Here is a 24,374-nt window from a genome sequence, read left to right as displayed (position 1 = left end):
AGTGATAACGCTACAATATTCGGTGGCAAGGGTATAACTGCCGACACTCTTCGCCGCTTGTCAATTGATCGACGACCGACGCTCAGTTCGCCGATATCAGTGCCAGTGTCTTGCTGTAATCTCGATTTTCTTTTACATGGCCACAGGTTCGGCTGAATAAACAGTTAAATCTTCGACCTACTGTCTACTCCCTTCATCGTTGTCACGACCCCGTGACAATAATATTTTATCTCAAAATGTTACAATACCTTACATGAGCTGCTTCAAGGCCAAATAATTTGTTTCCATCTGTAAGAGCCAAATACAACTTTTAATACTCAATACCGATATTAGTGGGCTATAAAACTTTCAGTCGCAATCTCTCTTTGAGGTATCCTGGTGGGATGGGAACAGATTGGCGAAAAAATTGTTGGAGGGCCGACCATAGCATCAGTTGCAAGATGAAGTGGGTTTATCACAGCTTCATTAACAGCATGTTTAGCTCTTTCTAGTAAACAAAAAACACATAAAAAGTTTGTAGTGTCGCCAATAAATAGTTTGGGCCTTATGTATACATTCCATCAAGCGCATCCTCTATGATCCACGTGACATTTGCGTACTAGGGGGAAACACTAGCGAAACTTGGGAATATAGTTACCAAAACAGTACTAGATTGTAAGTGCCTTTTTCTCATAGCAACGACCACTTCTTCAATGCATTTCCGCAGGCTTTGATGCAGCAAATTTGTGAACCACTACGCAGGTATCAATCGATTGTACGTATGTGTTATATTATAAACCCCAACAAAACATCATACTTTGAGTTTTTCTTGTGTGGCAAATATTTTTGGGCCAAGCACTAATGCATAAACCAAAAACATTAAAGCCACTTCTAGGTTCAGTCACAAGCACTTGCTACCTTGTGATAAGTGCTATCTGATCCAATAAGAGCAAATATGTTGTAACCGACATGCTAAGTGCGTCCACTTACCTTTACGAATTCACTACAGGAGGATATTCTTGGAACGCACACCACCTGTCTCGCTGTTCTTGAAAATGCTTCAGGGTGCGTGCAACACACTTTTTTTAAATACGTAGGGCTCATAAGAGTAGGGTGCCCGAATACACCCATCTGTGCGGGCATTCCTGCGTGCAATCGCGGCTGAAAACATGGTAGTGAAACAGAAGGCGACGAGGTTTTGTCGCAAGGGAAGCGGGCTTGCAACAAACACCGTGGGAACAAAACTGATGTCGGTGTTTCTATATCTTGCGCAATGAATCTGGCCACAGGGGCCATTTCGTTTGCCCACGCATTGCACCAGGTTATTTCTGTTCTTCAGGTTGTTTTGTCCTCGCTTTCGTTTAGATGTAGAAATAAGTGATCCGCTATTCAAATTCTTCTTTTGTCGTCAGTGCTGAAAAGTAGCTGGTATATTTTGTAGAGTTTAATGTATCTGTCAACTCTTTTTTTTCCCTTTTTATTCATTCGACCCTCTCACTTAGTGTACAGAGGTGTTTGTTCAAAATAAGCGCTTATTGCGTATCTCTTTCTTCAAGAGCTATCGCGTACACAAGGAACGTAGGGCCACATTCTTTAAAGAGAGACATCTATGAGTTTTCGTCATCTATTAGCTTTCGTGTATAGTTACTTTGTGTTACTAATGGCGGGTGCTGTTACTAAGAAACGTGGGTGAACTTTGGCTTAGATTCGTTTTACAACGCGCATTAACAGCTAGACATGTGAAACTTTTCACCAAGTACCAGTTAATTGCAGATTTTCTCATAGTGGTCGCACACACAGGCGTTTAGCTCATGCTCAGGAGCAGCTATGTGGGGTTTAACGTGTCGAAACCACTATGGAACAGCTTATTTGCATTTAGTCTATATTCACACTCCTGGTGTGATTAGAGCACTCCATGCTTCCTGATAAGCTTCGGAGACCACAAATGAAGACATTTATTAGGTGAGTACAAGCAGTAATAAAAATCAATATCTCTATAATTGAACTGTCACTTCATCTTGATATTGACTTGTAGATGTCTAGCAAAAGTAAATTAAAACGCAATAACTGCGGCAAATCATCAACATAATATCAATGCCATTTCTTTTTTCGAGCTTTCCTTTGTTCTTTCCAAATTGGGCGCAATCTGCTAAATTACATTTGCATTAGCATTCGCACGCATTCATTACTCTAAACTTTCGAACTCATATCCCTGCTTAGTGAAAGGTAGTATTGTAGTTCGTCTGCGTCTTGACACAAGTGTTGTTTTCTTAGCCGTAAGTTTCTGAAATATACTATGCTAGGCTCAATCTTGTGTACAAATGACAATACGTATCCTAAACTATTGTTCTGAATACAGCTTGGGCCTGGCTATATTGTTATTAGGGGGAATACCTCATGTTTTCAAAAGTGACAATACATATAGCAATGTGAATAAAAACGCCCTGTAACACTTCATATACCCTTTTTACGGCTTTATTTCGGCATAAAGGCGTCGTATATTTGTCATTGTTACTTGAGAGCGTGTACAAGCTTGGGTACGAACACGTCTTCCCAGGTAGCTTGGATGGACGCGAGTGCCAGATGCCTCAAAAATCCGGCGGTGGTGGTTCTATTTCGGCTTAAATCACCAATGTACAACGTAACACGGGCCACGCGCAAAGAAGTGGTCACCGGTCCTTCATGCTCGTCGAGAATTTTCCTGGGAGCAGGGCTATCCCCAGTGGGAATTCCCTGAACGAACTTAAGCTGCGTCTTCACTCTCACGCCGTAAGCAGCCAGGTCGATGGAACCGTTGCCACCGCTCCTCCAGTTGAAGAAGCACAAAATGGGGTCTTCCAAAGTGGCCAATTCAAAGTTGACGACCTGCGAAATGCCATGAAAAAATGTGGAGCAAGGGAAGCGCGAGACATCAGAACGACATAATTTGAACTGATAGGAGAAATCTAGCTGTGTAACCGCAACGATTCTCCGTAGACACACTTGGCGCAAAATTATGGGCCTGCTTCTCACAAATTTTATTTCCATGGCACGTAAGATCTGCTATTCTTTTCCCAGCTAAACCTGTTATGAGCTTACAAAAATGTTCACCTGCGCCATAGTTGCCAACCGCCGGTGGTGAAAACCAAGAACCGGATGAGATTTGAGCCAGGGTACCTTGAGTGCCAGCCCGGTGTTCTAGCACGGAGACTAGCCTGTGCTGGAAACTGTCGCAAGTTTACTCTATAGACATACCTTGACGTCGGCAAAAGAACCGCGTTCATATATGTAATAAAGTGTTTTAGAACCAAGGCGCAACTGCAGGCGTCACACAATGCAAATTGCGTAACGAGTGTGTCACCTAATGCTTCATCCCAATGCTAAGACTTGTTCTTGTTCACCTATTATATGTGGTGGATACCCGCTTTGGGGGCAAAGCTTCAGGCATAGTTATTCATCGTGGTCAGCCACAGCAATAAAACATTGCAACAAAATTTCATGCAAGTGTGTAATGAGTACCACGCTTCTCCCAAGGATTGCGAAAGACGGAACAATGAATGCCAACCTACTACGCAAAAATTATCATGATTTAGGGCGTACACTGCAAATGAGGTTGTAGAAACTACCCAAGTAGTGTTAAAAATACTTTGAAAAGACGTTCTTCGAGTTTTCACTGTGACTCTGCTGTGCGTTTCGTGAGGCCTGGTGACTTTTTTTGTTGTTTTATCAGTAAGGGTAATTTAAAAATGTGTAGTTGCTTGTTACATTTAAAAAAAATCTACCAAATTAAGGATGGAAACCCGCCTCTTCAGCGTCTCTTCCTTGCGTTACCTTATTTGGTGCTGTTTCTATAAACACGTTGTGCTCTAACAAAACAGTAAACTTGTACGTAGTCAAACTTGTCCCTTGCTAAACTGAGCCTTAGGTGAGAAGCCCTTCAAGCACTGTGGCGGGCGGCGTCTTCTGTTCTCGTTGCCCGCCAAGGTGTCTCCTCTCGTCGTCAGTCCCGGTGGAGCAAATAGGAAGTAAGATATTGCTTTCAATCACAATTTTCTCAAGAAAATGCAAGTTCGCCCGCGAGAGACAACGCTTCTACAAGTCAAAACTAAGACGGTGCGTTGGCTCAGCCAAAAGCTCCGTTTCTGCGATGGGAGCTGCACGTTGTCTGCAACGCTGTCTATAGCAATGAAAGCGTGTCGTACTCATCGCTATTGTCTTGTCCCTATGGGCGGCATAGCAACTACCCACGTGGCACAGCAGTAAAGCTGTTTTGTGTAGTATTACATGGCAAGATTCAGCAAAAGGACGTGAAGAGATTGATTTATATGTAGGATTCAATATCCCAAAACCACCATATGGTTATGAGAAACGCCGTAGTGGAGAGCTTCGGGAATTTCGACCACCTGGGGTTCTTTAAGTGCACCCAAATCTGAGCACGGGCCTACAACATCTCCCCCTTCATCGGAAATGCAGCCGCTGCAGCCGGGATTCGATCTCGTGACCTGCGGGTCAGCAGGTCACAAGATCAGCTGCCGAGTACCTTAGCCACTAGACCACCGTGGCGGGGCAGAGTTCCTCGGTTAAATTAATACCTTCATAAATCAGCATTTTCAATAACTAAACTATGTGCACTTTGCATTGACCCGGAAACAATATATCCCTTACTCTTCACCTTCGGCTGCTGACCCGCAGGTAGCGGGTTCAAATCCCGGCTGCAGTGGCTGCATTTCCGATGCAGGCGGAAATGTTGTAGGCCCGTGTGCTCAGATTTGGGTGCACGTTAAAGAACCCCAGGTGGTCGAAATTTCCGCAGCCCTCCACGACGGCGTCTCTCATAATCATATATGGTGGTTTTGGTACGTTAAACCCCACATATCAATCAATTACTCTTCACCTGCTGCCGTTTCACATCACTCTGCCGAATAATTCACAGTGGCCGGTTGGTATGCTGAGATTGGCATTTCATACAACCACCTTTTTATCGTTTGCAGCCAGTCAGTTTTGTGCAGGCCGGAGTGCTAATCTGTCAGTGCTAGATAACTTTATTCAGGTAACCGGAAGGATACACTGCTAGTGGTACCACCAGATAAATTTGTTTGTTTGTCCCTCTTCTTCTTTCCTGCTAATATTTAAAAAAGTCTGCTTAATTGATTCCTTCCACCCTTTTCGCTTTCTTTTTTCAAGGTACGTTAGTATTCAACTTATCTGATTGCCCTCTTTTATAACAAGCACTGCAAACAATTCACATTATAAGGTACAGCGTGGCCAAACCCTTTTGTGGGTATGAGCCAAAATGCTCTGGGCAACGAAACAAAACAAGCGTCAATGAGCCGCCGTTAAAATCTTTTACCGAAAATGATTTCATGATAGATGTCACATAGGTGGGATTAAGTGTGCTAATCGCTTTCTACGTGCTATCATAACTTTTTATTTGTATTGCCACGCGTATTCCATGTTTTAACTTTTGTTTCATTCGGTTTTCGCCCACAAAGCCTCTCAGATATGTTCACTGCAAACTTCACCTTTTTGTTCCTGTTGTGTTCCAAGCACCCCTGTGTCACGAGCGAGCCTCCGCACCCGCGAAGGACCGGTTGCTGAAACTGCTTCCAGATGTTAACTCCTCCCCTTCCCCCGCTCGTCGCAAACGAGCCACCGTTCGTTTCCCCCGGCAGTTCGGCCGCCGCCTCCATCCGAATAGAAATAAACTTGTTTTAACCGTTCGAGGCTGTCTGAGCTTTTTGGACTACCGCGACCTACGCGTACGTCTATGGGCCGACGACAACACCGGAGATAACAGCGGCGACAAGGAAGTGAATTTGGACCAAAGCTACGCAACGATATTGACAAGCTACAAGCTATGGCTACGCACGTGCTCCCAAATCGGCTACCCGAATTCAACGGCTCATCATGGTCATCGTGGTTTGGACGCCTGCAATTTTACTTCGAGGCTAACGACATCACTGATGCAGCAATGAAGAGGGCCAACCTGCTAACGCTGTGTGGGGAGCAGACATACGACACAGTCTGTGCCCTGATTCAGCCACGCACTGCAGCAGCCGTTGACTACGACGACATCGTAGCAGCGCTACAAGAGCGCTATGAACCAAGGCCATCGGAGGTTTACTGTCGAGCCCGCTTCCAATGGTGAGACCAACTGGAAGGCGAAAAAGTGGCCGAATACGTAGCGGCTCTCAAAAAGCTCGCTGCTGACTGCAATTTCGGGACGTTGACGGCGACAGCTGCAGCTACTGTGCAGGAGAGAGGATCGACTGCCACACCTGCTAAAACCACTACGCTCCCCTTGGACGTTATGTTGCGTGACCGTGCGGACTGCGTGGCGCAGGCCTACAACAACGCCTGTTCGCGGATACGGGTCTCACCTTCTCCAAAGCCTACGACATCGCCCAACGAGCGGAGAGCGCCGGTCACCAGCAGAGGGATATTCGACGGAACGTCAAGCCGGTGCATCACACCAGTCAGCAGTCAGGTCATTCCACGCCTAAGGCGAAATCAAGCAGAAAGACACAGCGCTGTTGGCGATGCGACGACATGCACGATCCCCAGGTATGTTGATACAAGACAGCGACCTGCAATTTTTGGCAAAAACTGGGACACATTGAAAGGGCATGCATCTCGAAGCGCACACAGCTCGGACCGAAGACTTCAGTGCAACGGAACAACAATGTCGACGCACAGGAGGCCCAGACGCAAGATACAAGCCGAACAGCACTAACGTCATCGGCACTATATGACTTAAATGCCGTTGTGAACTTCGGAACGAGACCGAAGATTACAACTGAAATTATGGTACACCAGCGCCCTATCAGGTTTGAGGTGGATTCCGGAGCAGCATGTACGCTCATCAGCGAGGACACTTTTCGCGCTACTTGGCGTGAGAACGCACCAGCTCTCCAGCAAGCCGACACGCAGCTGAGAATGTGGTCCGGACATTCCCTTCCACTGCTGGGCTGTGCCAACGTAGACGTGTACTACAACGGGCAGACCCATCAGCTCCCCTTGCTAGTCGTCCACAGTTCTGGATCAAGCCTTTTAGGACGAAATTGGTTCATCCCCCTTGGAGTGGTCATTGGCGGAGTTCACCACACACTCAGTTATCCGTCAGTGGAGCAGCTTCAAGATAAGTACAAAGCGGTTTTCTCCGAAGAAATACCAGGGAACAACGGATCTCCAGTCACACTGGAGCTGCGGGAGGATGCAACGCCGAAATTTTTGAAAGCTAGGTCGGTGCCTTTCGCCCTACGAACGTCAGTCGAGAATGAGCTTGACCGCCTGCAGGAACAAGGGATCATCGAACCGACGCAACATTCGAAATGGGCTACACCACTCGTTGTCGTCCGAAAAAACAACGGTACGCTATGCCTCTGCAGAGACTACAGGAGCACTGTCAACCACAGAAGCCCGCCAAGAGCCCCTATTCCTGAATGGGAAAGACCAGACACGCCTTGGCACACCCTGCACATTGATTTTGCTGGACCCATTGAAGGGTGTTCGTTCCTGGTGGTTGTAGACGCATACACCAAGTGGCTGGAGGTAATACAAATGGCTACAACGACATCGGCAGCAGTTATCGACACTCTGCGGTCGTTGTTTGCAACGTTTGGCCTACCGCGCAAGGTGGTCTCGGACAACGGCACTCCGTTTGTGTCCACGGAGATTCTCAAGTTTTACAGCGACAACGGCGTCTCGTCTGTTATATCAGCTCCTTACCACCCGGCTACGAACGAACAAGCCGAGCGCTACGTGGCTGAGATAAAGCGCGCCCTTACTAAAGACCAGACTGGGACAATGCAACGCCGCATCGCGCGCTTTCTCTTCAGACAGCACAACACTGTTCAAAGCACTACTGATCAAACGCCAGCGAAATTGATGTTCGGACGAGAAATGAGAACCCAGCTGACAGCAATTATCCCGGAGCCCTCAGCGAAAGCACCGTCGGAGGAAGAAAAGCTCCCGCATAGCAGGAGAATTGAAAGTGGACAGCGCATATACGCCCGCCAGTTCGACAGAAAGCCCGGCTGGGTTGAAGCGACGGCACTCAAACGCATAGGTTGGCGGTTATGGCTCGTCGACATTGGTGGAAAGGCCACACCTTAATCAGCTACGCCGTTCAGGTAATTTGCCAAGGGAACCTCCCATTCAAGCAGCCACCTCGACGGAAGCTTCGTTCCACTTAGCCTGGCATCTCGCACCAGATGAATCGGCGCCGCCGCCCGCCGACCCTGAACACAAGAGAAACGACACCCCGTGAGCGGAGGCTTCTCTTCCTAGTGCGTCCAGAGCGTCCACGCGCCCACGGCGGCCACCAGATCGCTTCCAAGCGACAGTCTAAGGAGGGAGGAGATGTTCTGTTCCAAGCGCCCCTGTGTCACGAGTGAGCCTCCGAACCCGCGAAGGACCGGTTGCTGAAACTGCTTCCAGATGTTGACTCCTCCCCTTCCCCAGCTCGGCGCAAACGAGCCACCGTTCGTTTCCCCCGGCAGGTCGGCCACCGCCTCCATCCGAATAGGAATAAACTTGTTTTTAACCGTTCGAGGCTGTCTGAGCTTTTTGGACTACCGCGACCAAGGCGTACGTCTATGGGCCGACGACAACACCGGGCATAACAGTTCCTGAAGGTTCGCGATTATAGTAGATAGTTCTGTTAAGAAGTTATGATAGTGCGCAAACTCGAACACTCATGGTTTTTCCAGAGCTTGCGGACGAGCAGTGATAAGGCTGGAATATTCGACGGCACATGTATAAATGCCTACGTGTTTCACTACTTGTCAGTTGAGTGACGGCTGGCGCTCTGTTCACAGGTATCGGTGCCGCCGTGTATCGCTGCAATTCGACTTTCCGTTTACCGGCCACAAGCTCGGCCTAATAAGGCTGGTGCACACCGGCGACTAGCAGCGCTTTGAGACTGGTCGCAAACAGTCGCAAACGGTCGCAAAGCGACTGCTTTGGCTAGTCGCTTCCTCATCGATTTTTCAGTCGCGCGACTGCTGTCGCAAAGCTGTTGGAACCAATCAGCAATGCTCAATTTTGTTTTTTTTTGTTTTCTCATTGCGCTTGTTTCCTGCCGCCAGATACAAACGAGTGCGTTCCTCTGGGTCTGTGGCACCATGGCCACCCCGGAATACTTGGCTTGGAGATGGCGGGGCGCAGCAGCTTGAGCTAAGTGTCGAATTTACGTGCCGGCATTCGCAAGATGCTAATGACCGTCAAAGTAAAGAACAAATAAATTGTGCACTATCTATTGCCCGTGTTAAAAAACGTTTTTTTTTTGTCTTGAACTTGACTTGTCACCGCCTTCTATGCAGCGCGTTTGGAACGCGTTTGTGCTTCATGCCTTGGCAACAACCTTATACACCGCATTCGAGACGCGTTTGTGCTGTATTGTAGGCTCTGTCAAGTCAAGGTAAATTCAAGGACCGTTTCTGACTACGTACGACTCTCGGAAATACTCCTCGTCGCCTCAGCGCAGCTCGGGAGGCAGGCAGCTTGCATGGCCGGCCTTCTCCCGCGACAGAAAGGACAGTATACCACCTTTTTTTTTTCTTTGGAGGCATCTGTGATGCCAGCGCTGACACTATGGCTCTTCGCACAAGCACCATGACAATGTCTTGTTCTTCGCTTGAATCGAACTTGACACTGTTGGGAACGCTGTGCAAGAACAGATGAAAACGGTAAATACGGCGCACTCGGTTTGCTCCACTCACTCAGTTGGCGGCGATCAGCTATTGGCGTCGGTCTCCAGACTTCTCGCTAATAACGAGATACGGACGTGACTTTCCTGTTTTGCGACTTCCTGTCGCTCGCATGCAGCCTCTGCCGGTGTGAACATCAGTCGTTTTTCGGTCGCCAGTCGCGAATGGTCGGACGACCGCTGTTACTCTGCTAGTCGCCGGTGCGCACAATCCTATGAAGACTTTTTCAGGGGCGAAGCTCCTTGAAGCGGCACTCATTAGTCCCTCGTCGTAGTACGTAACATGTCTTACGCTTTGACCTACAAGGTGGTGCCGGTGGGAGATTTCTTCTGTGCGTGGTTGAGCAATAAAGAATTCGCAGTGTGCGCGTGAACTAAAAGGCGAATTTTCCTGTCTCTCATTTCCCATTAGGAGCCATTGGCATTTACACTGACCACTATCTGACAAGAAAGGGTTGCTACGTTATACTCGCTTGGCGTAACCTCCTTGGTTTTAGAAAGGTTTAGCAAGCGTTGGCCGCTGGAGCCATGAATACAGTAAACTAGTATATACCATGAACTCGAGGGGGATAACCGTGGGAAGTAGACACGAAGCGCAAGCCGTAAGAAAGTGTGTGTGTGCCACCTCTCGTTTAGTCCTTGGATTGTCCGCCGGATGGCGGTGCTTCTATATACGGAATATATGATGAAAAGGTGCGACATGGCGTTACTTGGGGTGTTGACTAGATGGACCAACGGGCACACAGGCAGATGCATGGAAGGACGCACGGATGACTACATGGACGGATGGACGCATGGACGGCCGCAGGGGTGGACGCATGGACGAACGCTGGGACAAACGCACGGATGGACGTGCAGACGCACGAACAGGCGCACGCACGGACGGGTGGATGGACACACGGACGGTCACACAGACTGACGCATAGACGGACGGAAACAAGGACGAATGGAGGGACGAATGCTTCGCCCCACTCTCCATCATTTCCCCCGTGGATATTCTGCCTTTTTTTTCGACCTACAGTCTGCTTCATTCGTCCCAGTCGCAACCTCATGACAATATCAACCACGCACAAATAAATAACCAGTTCAGGCTTGCGCTTGTCCTTTTAACACTGTGGTCTGTGTCCTTCGTAATATTTCCTTCGTAACCTCTCCCTACCGTAAGTGCATCGCCACGCCAATGTGAACCAATAAGCCCCTTTCGTAGCAATAATGTTGCTAGTCAAAATTAAGTTTGTGTGAGGAATCAGAGTGGCATAACGGTTGATGTCTCTCAGGTAAAGTACATGTAGGAAGTGCAACAAAAAGAACGCAACTGCTTGGCATTCAGCAGTAAATAAACGTGCGAAGAAAGATGACACAACTGGCAAAAACTGAAACATGATGGTACATTACCTGACTTCCATTGCCGCAGTACGTCTGGAGAGGTCCCTGTCGTCGGAGTAGGTTCAACCCACTCACTTTGTATTCATTGAAGAGTATGGGATAAAATGGTCCAGAGTTCACGCCCTGTTCTTGGGAGCTCACCTCTGGTGGGATGCCGACTAACGCCGTCTCAATGGCTTGCTCCAGACGACGATCGTTGTCGGCGTCACACCACTCTAAAATGTAAGAGTGCAGCACCGTATTTTAGCATAGCGTGATTACTCGCTGTTCCAATGCATCTATGTTCAGGCAAAGAAGTGTTAGTCAAGGCTTGAAGCATTCTGTGCCAAGAATTTCATAGTGGTGTAAGTGTTGTGCAAAATACATATATTTAACTCTCACGTGGACCTATTCTTCCAACTCTCATACACACAAGAATAATTTAGATTAATGCATTTGAAGGTAAGCTGCAGCACTTATCAAACAAGAAGCGTGCGAGCACCGTTTGATCATAACTGAATACAATGAAAGCGATGTGAGAGTTCTCATAAGTGACTGCAAATAGTGTTTTTTTTTTCGCTGAAAAATAGAACAGAAGCTGCTTCCGCCAGGCTTGTTGAGACGCCGAGCTTACACGGCAACATCATGCTCGGTATGCCTCGTCATCAGCACTGCTGAAGCGTGGCCTCGTCAGTTAGTTCGGGCAATGATACGTCGTGAGTTACTCATCAAGGCCATAGTTGCAGATATGAGAGACGCTTGCTCACGTAGCACTCGAAACGTAGAACCCATTTCTAGCTCCACGTAAAAAGTCAGTTGAGGGGAGGGTGAACGTGCATTCGCTTGGTTTCACCATCGTTTTGCAGTCAAGCTGACCACGCCTCGTCCAAATGCGATGTCTAAAAACGGGAAATCTATTGATTTCTCTGCACTAACATGCCGGCATTGTCTCGAGACGCTACATCTGCACGTCGCTGAGTGTAACACGCCTTGAGCGGCCGAACCTCACGTTGATGCAACGATTGGCTACGCGACGGAAACCAAGGATGACTGCGTTTCCGCGCCCACACTTTCGGCGAGCTCGCTGGGGCGGAGTGAGACAAACGACCGCGGTGGAAATCTTGACATCATCGACAATGTTGTTAGCACTCGTTAAGCACGATGGTTCATAGAAACGTGAAACATACTATTTAAAAGTACGCACAGAGAAAAGCAGATGAAAAAAAAAGAAAACATCAAGGAACTCATTTGTACTATGAATAAGGCACGGTAAGAGAGCTAGTAAGCAGTATCCTGGTGTTATTCTTTCGAAATTCTGTTCTTCGAAAAAACTAGACTTGGGAGCCATTTCTAAAAGTAATTTGTGAATATATCGTATATTCACTTGTAAAGGCATGGCTAAATATATAAATATGAACTTCGGCAAGCCAGTGAATCTTATAGAACGACCACTAACGTGTGTGATGCCTGCAAAATACTCGCATGAGATCACTTACGGCACCGGTAATAGAAAGTCTAATTTAGGAGCAAGAAACATTGTCGATGTTGGCTCAAGAATGTCCTCAGACCAGGCGCATGTTATTTTTAACATGTGGCCAGTGCTGTATACGTTCGGTGTCGAATGTCGTTACTGCGTTGTATTTGGCATGTCATGAAGTATTCATGAATGTCGTAGATGGGGTAATATTCAAGCATATATTCACAAGAAAGCCTGGGTCGCACTTATGGACATCGTAGTTTATGGGAAGCTGAAAAAGGGACAGCTAGAGATGATACAACTTGTTAATATAAGACTTCTAATGATGTTCGTGTCACTTGTAGTAGAGTTCCTATCTTAGATGTCCGAGTGGCTGGCTATTGGATATTTCACCAAACAACTGCAAGCGCAGCCTGACGCCGGTCGTATGTAGCCAGCCAATGAGCCTACGTATGTTTCAGAATTCGGTATCACTGCAGCATATTAATAAGTGTTATTGAATGAAATGTAGCTTCGCGTAGTGGCAAACGAAAGGCCTGTTCCATGACATTATTCACGTTCACCTAATGGGAGCACTGAAATTGTTTAAAATTGTTCACAATAATCAGAAGATGATACCAATGATACGTTTTTGAAATCGAAATGTTCTACTACAGTTTACAACGCAGGGTGGTAAGAGATAGCATTTCCATGTCACGCATTTAACAAGGCGGCAATAGTCACCTGAAAAGCTGTCTGCGAATCCAAGCAGCAGTGCTAGGAGTCCCAGTGTCCGTTTGATGGTATTCGGTGTCATAATTCCTGCTGTACGAAAAGTCAAGAGAATACACGTTTTTTAAATGTCACGCTGTCGTTACAGAAACAGAGATGCTTTTGATAGATGATGAGGTCCCAGGAAAAGATATGCCATAAAATGTCATTGCTCTATGCGTAATAAAAGTGCATAATATGAGAGGACGATTACAGCACTTATACATTCTGGAGATGGTCGTCACTATATCTGTTCTTAAACAATACGTATATCTCAAGTTTCAATACTGAGGAGCTCTCTAATCAATAAATTATCAATGCAGGCTAATAAAAACTAAGTAAGCTTGGTGCTGCAGGATGTCATCCTGTCGCACACAGTTTCATTTACCCGAGAAACTTGAGGACTTAATAATGACATGTGACAAAACAACTCTTTTATTGTTAATGTGAAGACACGTTTGCACTTTACGTTTTCTATACTTCTCAGCCCATATTCCAATTCGGTGATTGACCTGTGTTCCTTAAGAAACCCGTGTTAATTTTTAATAACTAAGGTATATCTTAAAACAATGTTATACACTAAAAACGAAGGCAGAAATAACTAAGAATAGCAATACAAGTTAGTCTAGTTCATATACAGGAATCTATTGCATAATGTGACCTTCAGGCATTCATATTTCTTCAGAATTATTGCACATCTTTGCAATTTTTCGCTTACTACGGGGTGACTTCAAAAAAGTTATTTCGAATATATATATATATATATATATATATATATATATATATATATATATATAAACATCATCATCAGCCTGACTACGTCCACTGCAGGACAAAGGCCTCTCCCATGTTCCGCCAGTTAACCCGGTCCTGTGCTTGCTGCTGCCAATTTATACCCGCAAACTTCTTAATCTCATCTGCCCACCTAACCTTCTGTCTCCCCCTAACCCGCTTCCCTTCTCTGGGAGTCCAGTTAGTTACCCTTAATGACCAGCGGTTATCCTGTCTACGCGCTACATGCCCGGCCCATGTCCATTTCCTCTTCTTTATTTCAACTATGATATCCTTAACCCCCGTTTGTCCCCTAGTCCACTCTGCTCTCTTCTTGTCTCTTAAGGTTACACCTACCATTTTTCTTTCCATTGCTCGCTGCGTCGTCCTAATTTAAGCTGAACCCTCTTTGCAAGTCTCCAGGTTTCTGCTCTGTAGCTAAGTACCGGCAAGATACAGCTGTTATATACCTTCCTCTTGAGGGATAGTGGCAATCTACCTGTCATAATTTCAGAGTGCTTGCCGAATGTGCTCCACCCCATTCTTATTCTTCTAGTTACTTCAATCTCGTGGTTAGGCTCTGCGGTTATTACCTGCCCTAAGTAGACATAGTCTTTTACAACTTCAAGTGCACTATTACCTATCTCGAAGCGCCGCTCCTTTCCGCGGTTGTTGTACATTACTTTCGTTTTCTGCAGATTAATTTTAAGACCCACCTTTCTGCTCTCCTTGTCTAACTCCGTAATCATGAGTTGCAATTCGTCCCCTGAGTTACTCAGCAATGCAATGTCATCGGCGAAGCGCAAGTTACTAAGGTATTCTCCATTAACTCTTATCCCTAACTGTTCCCATTCTAGGCTTCTGAAAACCTCCTGTAAGCACGCGGTAAATAGCATTGGGGAGATTGTGCCCCCTGCCTTACACCCTTCTTGATTGGTATTTTGTTCCTTTCTTTATGAAGCACTATAGTAGCAGTTGATCCCCTGTAGATTTCTTCCAGAATGTTCATACATACTTCATCTACGCCCTGATTCCGCAGTGTCTACATGACTGCTGATATTTCTACTGAATCAAACGCCTTCTCGTAATCTATGAAGGCTATGTATAGTGGTTGGTTATACTCTGAGCATTTCTCTATTACATGATTGATAGTATGAATGTGGTCAATTGTTGAGTAGCCTGTTCTAAATCCTGCTTGTTCCTTTGGTTGATTGAATTCTAATGTTTTCTTTACTCTGTTAGCAATTACCTTTGTAAATAGCTTGTATACTACAGAGAGCAAGCTGATCGGCCTGTAATTCTTCAAGTCCTTGTCATCTCCTTTCTTATGTATTAAGATGATGTTAGCGTTCTTCCAAGACTCTGGTACCCTTCCCGTCAGGAGACACCTCGTAAACAGTGTGGCTAGTTTTTCTAACACAATCTGTCCATCTTTCAGCAGGTCTGATGTTACCTGATCCTCACCAGCAGCTTTGCCTCTTTGCATGCTCTCCAAAGCTTTTCTGACTTCTTCTATCATTACTGGTGGGGTGTCATCTGGGTTACTGCTAGTTCTTATAGTATTAAGGTCGTGGTTGTCTCGGCTACTGTACAGGTCTCTGCAAAACTCCTCCGCTATTTTAACTATCCTATCCATATTGGTAGTTATTTTGCCTTCTTTGTCCCATAGTGCATACATCCGACTTTTGCCTACCCCAAGTTTCCTCCTCACTGCTTTGACGCTTCCTCCGTTTTTCAGAGCGCATTCAATTCTCTCCATGTTATACCTTCTTACATCGCATACCTTACGCCTATTAATCAACTTCGAAAGCTCTGCCAGTTCTATTTTGTCTGTTGTACTTGAGACTTTCATGATTTGACGATTCTTAAGTAGGTTTTTCGTTTCCTGGGAAAGCTTTCCAGTGTCCTGTCTAACTGCCCTGTTTCCAGCTTCCACTGCACACTCCGTAATGATACTCGTCAGATTACCATTCATTGTATCTAGGCTAAGGTTGGTTTCCTCACTAAGAGCCGAGTACCTGTTCTGCAGCGGCACTCTGAATTCCTGTACTTTCCCTCTCAGTGCTACCTCATTGATTGGCTTCTTTCGTATCAGTTTCTGTCGTTCCTTCTTCAAGTCTAGGTGAATTCGAGACCGTACCATTCTACGGTCACTGCATCGTACCTTGCCAACCACTTTCACATCATTCATGATTCCTGGGTGTGCAGTCAATATAAAGTCTATTTCGTTCTTATTTTCGCCATTAGGGCTCCTCCATGTCCACTTGCGGTTTTCTCGTTTTCGGTAGAAGGTATTTAAAATCCGCAAATTATTCCGTTCTGCAAATTCTACTAGTAGCTCTCCTCTGGCGTTTCTAGTGCCGATGCCATAATCTCCTACTGCCTGGTCTCCAGCCTGCTTCTTCCCTACCTTTGCATTAAAGTCGCCCATCACTATAGTATACTGTGTTTTTACCTTACTCATTGCCGATTCCACGTCTTCATAGAAACTGTTAACTGAAGCGTCATCATGGCTGGATGTAGGCGCGTAAGCCTGTACTACCTTCATCTTGTATCTTTTATTCAGTTTAATTACAATACCTACCACCTTTTCATTAATGCTATAGTATTCCTCTATGTTGCCAGCTATGTTTCTGTGAATTAGGAACCCCACTCCCAGTTCTCTTCTGTCTGCCAAGCCCCGATAGCAAAGGACGTGCCCATTCTGTAGCACATTATAGGCCTCATCTGTCCTCCTAACCTCACTGAGCCCTATTATATCCCATTTAACACCCTCTAGCTCCTCGAATAGTACAGCTATTCGAGGAGCTAGAGATGTAATCTATATATATATATATATATATATATATATATATATATATATATATATAATTGTCTTTCGTGAGCGGGAGCTACTGATCATGATGATCCTTGTTTCTCTGGCGCACACCCACAAAGAGGATCGGTGAAGAACCGGGCGACAGGATGTTAAGTAAAAGGCTTATGGTCTTTCAAACACAACCTAATTGTGGAATGAAAAAAATTATATAGAAACAAAAGCGAAAATTCAAAAAAAGGAGTATATATGAGCACCGATCGATGCAGGCTATCAGATGCGATTTGAGACAGAGGTAATGGTGGGTCTAAATCGAATAATCTATATATATATAGCCACTTAGAGAACACGTTGCGTCTGTCTGTGTTCTTTTTCTTCGTCGTCAGTTGATGTGGGCTGTCAACCAGGATGAACGGATACCAATTCGCTTAAGCTTCTATTGTTATACATTGCAAACGTGGTACAAAAGAACACGTGAGATTTCGACAACACAAGGGGGAAATGAAATTGTGAGACCTGAACTTACTCGGGCTCCACAACAGTTTTCAAAGCATGTTCTCCGTGTCACCTTGATGACTTGTGCGCAAAACACGTAACTGGAACCTGTGCTTTGGCTTATAAGCTCTCTAGGCTTCTATGGGCACATACCCTTCACTAGAGGTTGAGCGTGAACTCCTTAACTCATCGCAAATGATTCTAGACAGTATATTCAGCGATGATTCGACGTCTGTTAGTATGCACAGAATAAGTATTTATCAAGAAAAGCACGCACATACCTTGTCTCTTCCACTATAGGTGCCACTGCAGCAGTCTTGCGGCTGCTCCTCAGAGTATATGTGATTCAAGTATGGTTTTTCCGGGGGACGAAATTCAAGAAAAAAGGCAGGGTCTGTCTTGGTTTCTTGTATCAGAGTTAGTGCGGACTGCCTACTCTTGGTATCAGAATGAGTTCTTGAAACGCGATACGATGTGCGATATTTTGTCAGAGCGTCTGGAACGAAAATATACTTCTGACCTTCGCAACTGGGTTAGTAGATGACGCAACTTCAAGGGGACTCACTGTTAGAGAGCAGCGCAATTATACAGATAAAAAATGAGAAAGAAAAGTTACTTGTACTTCATTGAAATTATGACGTTGTTAATTAGGCATTTATGGATAGCGGTAATACAATAAGCACAATCGTGTCTCTGTGAATGTTTGCCAGTAGAGCCCAGCCGGCAATGTACACTTGAACACACTTAGAGCTTGAAAAAAAAGTGAAATAACCTTAGTGGTTGGGCATTGTAATTTCTAGTCAGATCATGTGCAGGTCGTGTCCCTTCATCTTAATACGTGTTTTTTTTTGTCGCTGAAACTTGTATGTGCTTTCAATGTTTCTAAAAGCTATATTATCCAAAGAAACCATGTGAAATATCAGGCGGCCAAAAAGTGAGAGCTATAGTGAAAGTGTCTCTTGCGACTTTTGTTAACGCAGTGCCCAGTTTTCGTGCTCTGAAGTTTTTATTTATAGCATGATCGGCTGTGCTATTTCGTCATCCCATAACTAGACCTAAATAAAGAGCAGCACCTATACGTCTTCGGTGTAACTGCCTTAGCACATAACACCTACTTTTATGAAATTCCCAGCGCCATAGTCTATCTCATATATCTTAAAGGCCACTGTGATTGTGCGTTTATGTGTTTGACATATAATCGCAAGCAAAATCTTACGCATTAAAGATGCTGCGCCCACAACGAAACTTATATCCAGTCACAGCAGGCATAATTAGGGTAGTACACTGTACTAGCGTATGTGACGGGTTGAAAATTGGAAGTACATAAGCATCGTATGAATATAGTAGAGTGTTAAAAGGTTTATTGGTGCTTCTGTTCCCTCTGGATTGTATGAACAAACATTAGGCGTCCTTCGCAAATAGAAATTCAAATTTCCACCATAATTTTCCAATGCATCATTGAATATCAGACGATGTTATGATCTTTTTGTATGAAAAAAAATGATACATTTCATGTATTTAAATATTTCTTACGATTCTGCAACTCGACAATATTTAAAGAGAGTCGTTCTGCAGCTTCAGACAAATATACCTATGTAATTGCTTAGGCATACACGTTATTGCTAAAGCCATGATACAGTATGAAGCTTCAAATACAGCACATTGGTACACTGAACAGTAGAATTGTTGAAATTATATATTTTTTCTGTATAGGCGCATAGAATCATGAGCTATTTCGTTTCGTAAATCATTAGTTTGTTAGTAAAAACAGCAAAAGCATAATGATATACTACCTAGCAAGTTGAATTTTTGTTCATACACTAAGAGGCCTGGTAATAAATGATTGAATGACCAAAATATTACGTTAAATGGATTGATTAGAAACAACATTGAAAAGTGAAGCACACATGATGCCAAATGGGAATGGATGAAGCCTGAAGAGGTGCGATGACACCGCAAGAGATATATAAATGGTGAAGGAAAACTAGCACCGAGGAGGCAAGTTTAAGTTCTACATTGACTTAGTGCTTTGTTTGGTACATAGGGCAATGCATTAGTTTCCTCAAATGCGCAGTATTCCGTGGAGGGAGTCGATGGTTAAAATGCATCAGCACTTGAACCTTGCTCTTTGCGTTATTTTTTCAGTAAAACGTCCTCCGCAGACTACCCCACTCAAATTGAAGGTCATTAAAGTGGCCTATATTTGAAGCAATACCAACAAAAAACACGTCATGTACACTGAACCCACGTTTTTAATTTTAGAATGACGCGCTGTGGCACTGCTCTGACATAATTTTTTATTTCTCATTCTTCTTCGGGTATCTGCGAAACTATGCTAGGTAAATTCTCCTTTTTCTTGGTAGTGATGAAATATTGACTGCTCAAAATGAAGCTTTAAATAGCCCTAATAAGATTGTTTGCTCTTTTTATTTCCAAAATACTGTCTAGGTTCGGGACGAAGAAATCTGTGCTACTGCATAAGTGTTAATTTCGAATAATCACTGGGAATATTGTGAAATATATAAAGTAGAAATTAAGTAGATAGACCACTCTGCCCTTGTTAGAACAAAATGAATTTGATATTCTGGCGTTTTCTTTTAGTATTCATAATTAGATATTTAAATGCATTGAGAACTGCACATAGAACATAGAACTGCACATAGAACATAAAAGCACATAGAACTGCAAATTTTGTTTTCCTCTCGTGGCCATTCTTGCGTATTATATATTCACATTCAAAGAGCAGGCCAGTTCCAACCTGTTTCTCTTTGCGAACAATCATTGAAGGTAACTTTCATTACAGTATCTTCTCGAAAACCTCGTACAAAGTGGTGAAAAATAGCCGATTCCACTCCTCCCGTTGATGGGTTGGCGCGAGCTTCCCGATCAAGTCGAAGGCATCTTCCAACGGCTTTCCGGCCCCGGTGAGCCTAAGATGAATCTTTTCGATAGCCACTGGAGTCGCTGGACCTTCGTAAAAGAGCTTGGCTTCGCTACCCGAGCCGTCCACTCGCAGTGGCACTGTGATTCTTGTAAAGCCCACTGCTAAGCCGATGGTACCACCATGTGCAGGGCAAACAAACTGCCACGGAAACGTAATCTGAATGCCTCCTCCTCGGTTTACCAGGTCAAACTGAATCATTCTCGTCCCGTTTTCGCAGTAGGGGAATATTGGTCCGTAGAGACGCAGCAGCCGAAGACCTGTAACGTTAGCTCCTCCGATCTCGACTCCCGGAATCAGCGTCTGGGTGAAATCCGGTTGTGTAGCCCACTCCTCGGGCATCTTGTCCAGCATGTTGGAAATGAGAGCCTCAATATCCAGGTCTGCGAAATGGCATCGGGGCCCTCCTATTCGGCATGGTATAAACAAACAATGGCAACGTATATTTTGATACCTCAAAGCAGTCATCGGTCATCGTCATCGATAAAACAATACTAATGAAACAAATTTCTGTTGTGTGTATACAAGAGTAGCTCCGAGTTCAGTGTACGTTATGAAATTGACTTAAACACAGTGAGAACGTAAAAGTGGTTACTGTAAAGGCCTCACTTAAATTATATAAAAACTCAACTCGCGCGAAAAGCAGGTGAACAAGTGAAATTTACACACGCCTATAAGTTCGCAAAAACGAAGCTTTCGCTCAAAATGACAAAACTAAAATTGTTTTATGCCGCAAGGACGTTATTCGAACTCAGACTTGGAAAGATTTGTACATTTTATGAGGATTGGTTAGTTTGTGTTCCCGTTTTTTAGCATATGGCTGTTATGCGCTTTTTTTACTGCCTTTTTCGGACTGCCAATGTACAATACGTTTGCCGGTTATCACGTGATATAAATCGTTTTCTTTTCTTTCATGATTTAGGAGTATTTTCCTCAAAGTTAGAAGCAGCAATTTTGTTTCATAATGTTCACAGTGACTCACATGCAGCCAGATATCCCTAAAGTGTCCCAGCACATGCGACGTTTTCAATATTTGGGATAGTTGTTTATGTGCAGAAATATTTGGCATAGCATTAACACACGTGGATGAGAAAGAAATGACGTGACAAAAGCTAAAGCGGTCATTATGTCGTCTCTTCCTCGCCGATGTGTGTTACCGCTATGCCACGTATTACGAACCCATCGCCGACATAAAGTGATAGCGAATTAAACATCTACCATTCATCGCAGCATTTTTCTGCTGTAAACTCCTTCTGATTGAGGGACAACAGTCAGCTTTCACAAGGAAGGAGCTACTGTGACAGCTCTTCAACTGTGAAGTGCTACTTCTAATATTTTCTGCAGGAGCCACGAAAAAACTCCTCTGTCCCACAGTGCATGGAAGGCTGTCTTAAATCTACACTAACTCCGGAGATCAGCACACGCTCTTACGGGCCCGTTTTGCCTGTAATATAAGACGAATTGTACTTGCCGGGTATATCTACACTGTACATGCCAATATTTTTTCACTACTAGGTTATATTACGTTTATCGAACTAATTGTTGTCATCAATGTGCAGCTTCCTGCAACCTGCAATCCTAAAGCATCCAATTTTACTGAAACTTCTTCGGCAGACTCAAGAATGGGCGTCGACGTGCTTAGCGTTCAGCCGATACAGTCCTCTTTTAAGGCAAGAGAGGGTGCCGGCACCGGTTATGTTATCTGGTCTGCACACTACATACAAAGGATAGCAATTTCAACTTTTTTTTGCCACACTCGCATAATAGAAAAAGTTTAACTGGTTTGCTGTTGCAGCATGAGCTGTGCTCGTCAGAAGTAGCGTGTCACGCAAGCAGCTATAAAATCAAATATTAACCTAATTAGGCCCCCGTGTAACTATCCTATGTTGAGCACTTGGATGAAAAGCAACACAATTTAGAAAAATTATTTGCGTGAGTGAAATTTTTTTCAAACAGCGAAGTATAAAAGTGCTGAAACAAACGTATTATCCATACATATTTTTACTTTGCAAACAAGGTGAAAAGTTGTTTTTGCGCTTGAACACCTAAATGTCTCCTACGTACGTGCTATTATTCGGTTATTTCCGTTCATTATGCACAAGTGGGTTTACTTATAGCGATATCCAGAAGCATATTGTAAGTTTTTTTAGACTACATGGTATGCCCATTAACAACGAGATTGTCTGGTCGAATAAGTCATTACGTAAGAAAATATATGTAAAAAAAATACGAACCACTGCGATGGATAACTTGGAGAGCTTGTATAACCTACTGGTTATTGAAGTTGTTTTACCAAGTATATTTTCCTAAGAAAGTTTCTCAATATAGTCCTAAACAGAATATTTAGAATGCTTATCAAGCTATTTTATTGTATACAAGGAAGAGACTGTACATTTTATTCCTTCAATCACCCCTTATTATCGTTCAGTACAATATCGGTAGGGCGATGCCTTAGGTACTTGAATAGAATGCATACTCAAAAAACTTAAAACTCAAGTAATCACTGTATTTCTTGCCTTCCTAATTTCACATATGGACAATTTTATCGATTAATTGGCGGCCTCCTCGGGGTTTGTAAGAGCTCTGAAAGCATTATAAGGCGAAGAAATATGCAAGTTAATGGAGCCTTTACTTACCAATCACGCAATAAATTGCCCCAATTTTCAAAAGGAGTACGGCTGCTATGAACGTCGATAAAAGTTTCATTTCCGTACGTGTTTTGATTGCTGGAAATGACGTAATAACATTCTGCGTCACAGCGACACACCAGGAAACGTTTCACTTTCACTTCGCGTTTGCATAGCACACGATGAACTGGAGAGGTATTCAATCAATAAGGAACGCTGAACTTGAGCACATCTCTTAGAAGTGGTCGAACTACTACGCATTACAGCTGCGAGGAAGCGTGCGTGAGCTTGATGAGGGTTTTATCAATCATTATTTTATGGAGCCCTAAGTGGCAATACAATCCCATTATGTTACACATTTTATTAGAAGGCTTGTGCTGAATATGCACATATCGACAAGCGGTGTTTTTTAACGTGCATTGAAATATTAGCAAGTGGGTGTTCTGGGAACTTCGCTCCCATCAAAATGCTGCCATTGCAGCAGTGTATCGAACCCCTGCTCCCTCAGTTTGAAGTGACAGTAGAGTAAATATTTGTCCTCCATCAAAGAGATTATTAGCCTTGAATTTTGGAAACATACTACCCACAATGGTTGGAAAGCCGCCTGTCTCTACAGGCGCTTGTTGCTATTCATATGCACTAAGCGTAAAAAAGATGAACGCACAAGTTTGTTACAATACCTTAATTCACGTTGTGCCGCTGCATTATATTTCTTCTTTGAATACACCGGCTCAATGATCAACTGTTTTCTGACACTCCATTTAATATCATCCGCTATTCGCACTGAAGACGAATCAACATGCTTCCCTATCAATTCTTACTTGTGACAATAAATTGCGCCAATTTATCACATTGATTTTAAGAAGGATGCCATCTTTCTTATTGTGCGCGTACGCATAATATTGTACGTGCTAACCACTCCTCATCTATAGATGCTATAGAAAGGAAGGATTACAACAAGGCGATATGTATAAATGACTAAAGACATTGCTTGTCAAAATATGGCACCGAATTTTCGCTACGCATTTCATACCGCACGTAAAAAACGCAGCTTCCATAAAGATCCGCTTACCTCTTTGAGTAGAATAGCGGTAGCAGAATATTCGGTGACAGATCGAAGAGCACCATCTATTTTTGAGTTCCCCGTAAAGTTGTTCGCCCCTCTGGTGTCAAGACGGAAATGTCATCGAAGGAAGAAGTCTTTTTACTCTTTATGACACGTGTGCAGGCATCGCTTCCGCTGGTGCACGTGGCGGAAGTGCACGCGAAACCGGCAGGAGGTACTCCTGGAAGACTAATGCCCTTTGATGGAGGTGTTAGAGAAAGGGATAAGTTCAACCTAACACGTGATTTTTCGCTTCTTTTTTGACTTTTTTTTCTTATGGGTAGAACCATTCTCACTACAACACTTTGTTACAGTCAGTACAGGAGTCTTGGGTGCAGTCCGTAGTGTCATGAAGCACGGT

At 44.2% G+C, this 24,374-nt stretch overlaps 2 protein-coding genes across 3 annotated transcripts; both read right to left on the bottom strand.

The window, feature by feature from the left end:
* Positions 1-2,438: 2,438 nt before the first annotated feature.
* On the bottom strand, positions 2,439-17,761 carry LOC119167433 (uncharacterized). Its single transcript, XM_037418902.2, has 4 exons — positions 17,622-17,761; positions 13,233-13,313; positions 11,063-11,268; positions 2,439-2,844 (listed from the first exon to the last, which is right to left on the bottom strand). The coding sequence occupies exons 2-4, from the start codon at positions 13,303-13,305 to the stop codon at positions 2,491-2,493; spliced, it is 633 nt and encodes a 210-aa protein (XP_037274799.2). The 5' UTR covers positions 13,306-13,313; positions 17,622-17,761; the 3' UTR covers positions 2,439-2,490.
* A 923-nt stretch (positions 17,762-18,684) lies between these two features.
* LOC142765393 (uncharacterized) lies at positions 18,685-24,068 on the bottom strand. Of its 2 annotated transcripts, XM_075866292.1 has the most exons (3): positions 23,981-24,068; positions 22,918-23,007; positions 18,685-20,688 (listed from the first exon to the last, which is right to left on the bottom strand). In XM_075866292.1, the coding sequence occupies exons 2-3, from the start codon at positions 22,985-22,987 to the stop codon at positions 20,138-20,140; spliced, it is 621 nt and encodes a 206-aa protein (XP_075722407.1). In that variant the 5' UTR covers positions 22,988-23,007; positions 23,981-24,068; the 3' UTR covers positions 18,685-20,137. The 2 variants fall into 2 exon arrangements, with proteins under 2 accessions (XP_075722407.1, XP_075722408.1); XM_075866293.1 differs by lacking the exon at positions 22,918-23,007.
* Between the last annotated feature and the right edge of the window lie 306 nt (positions 24,069-24,374).

This window comes from Rhipicephalus microplus, chromosome 6 (genome assembly GCF_043290135.1).
Source record: "Rhipicephalus microplus isolate Deutch F79 chromosome 6, USDA_Rmic, whole genome shotgun sequence".
Taxonomy (NCBI): Eukaryota; Metazoa; Arthropoda; class Arachnida; order Ixodida; family Ixodidae; genus Rhipicephalus; species Rhipicephalus microplus.
Note: the sequence above shows the minus strand (reverse complement) of the source record. Positions and strands in the feature narration are given on the sequence as shown.

Coding starts and splice junctions, on each gene's coding strand:
- LOC142765393 (XM_075866292.1), bottom strand. CDS start 22,987: ATGAAACTTTTATCGACGTTCATAGCAGCCGTACTCCTTTTGAAAATT. Junction 20,689..22,917: donor GGCAATTTATTGCGTGATTG/GTAAGTAAAGGC, acceptor CATGCCGAATAG/GAGGGCCCCGATGCCATTTC.
- LOC119167433 (XM_037418902.2), bottom strand. CDS start 13,305: ATGACACCGAATACCATCAAACGGACACTGGGACTCCTAGCACTGCTG. Junction 11,269..13,232: donor ATTCGCAGACAGCTTTTCAG/GTGACTATTGCC, acceptor CTTACATTTTAG/AGTGGTGTGACGCCGACAAC. Junction 2,845..11,062: donor ACTGCGGCAATGGAAGTCAG/GTAATGTACCAT, acceptor GGCATTTCGCAG/GTCGTCAACTTTGAATTGGC.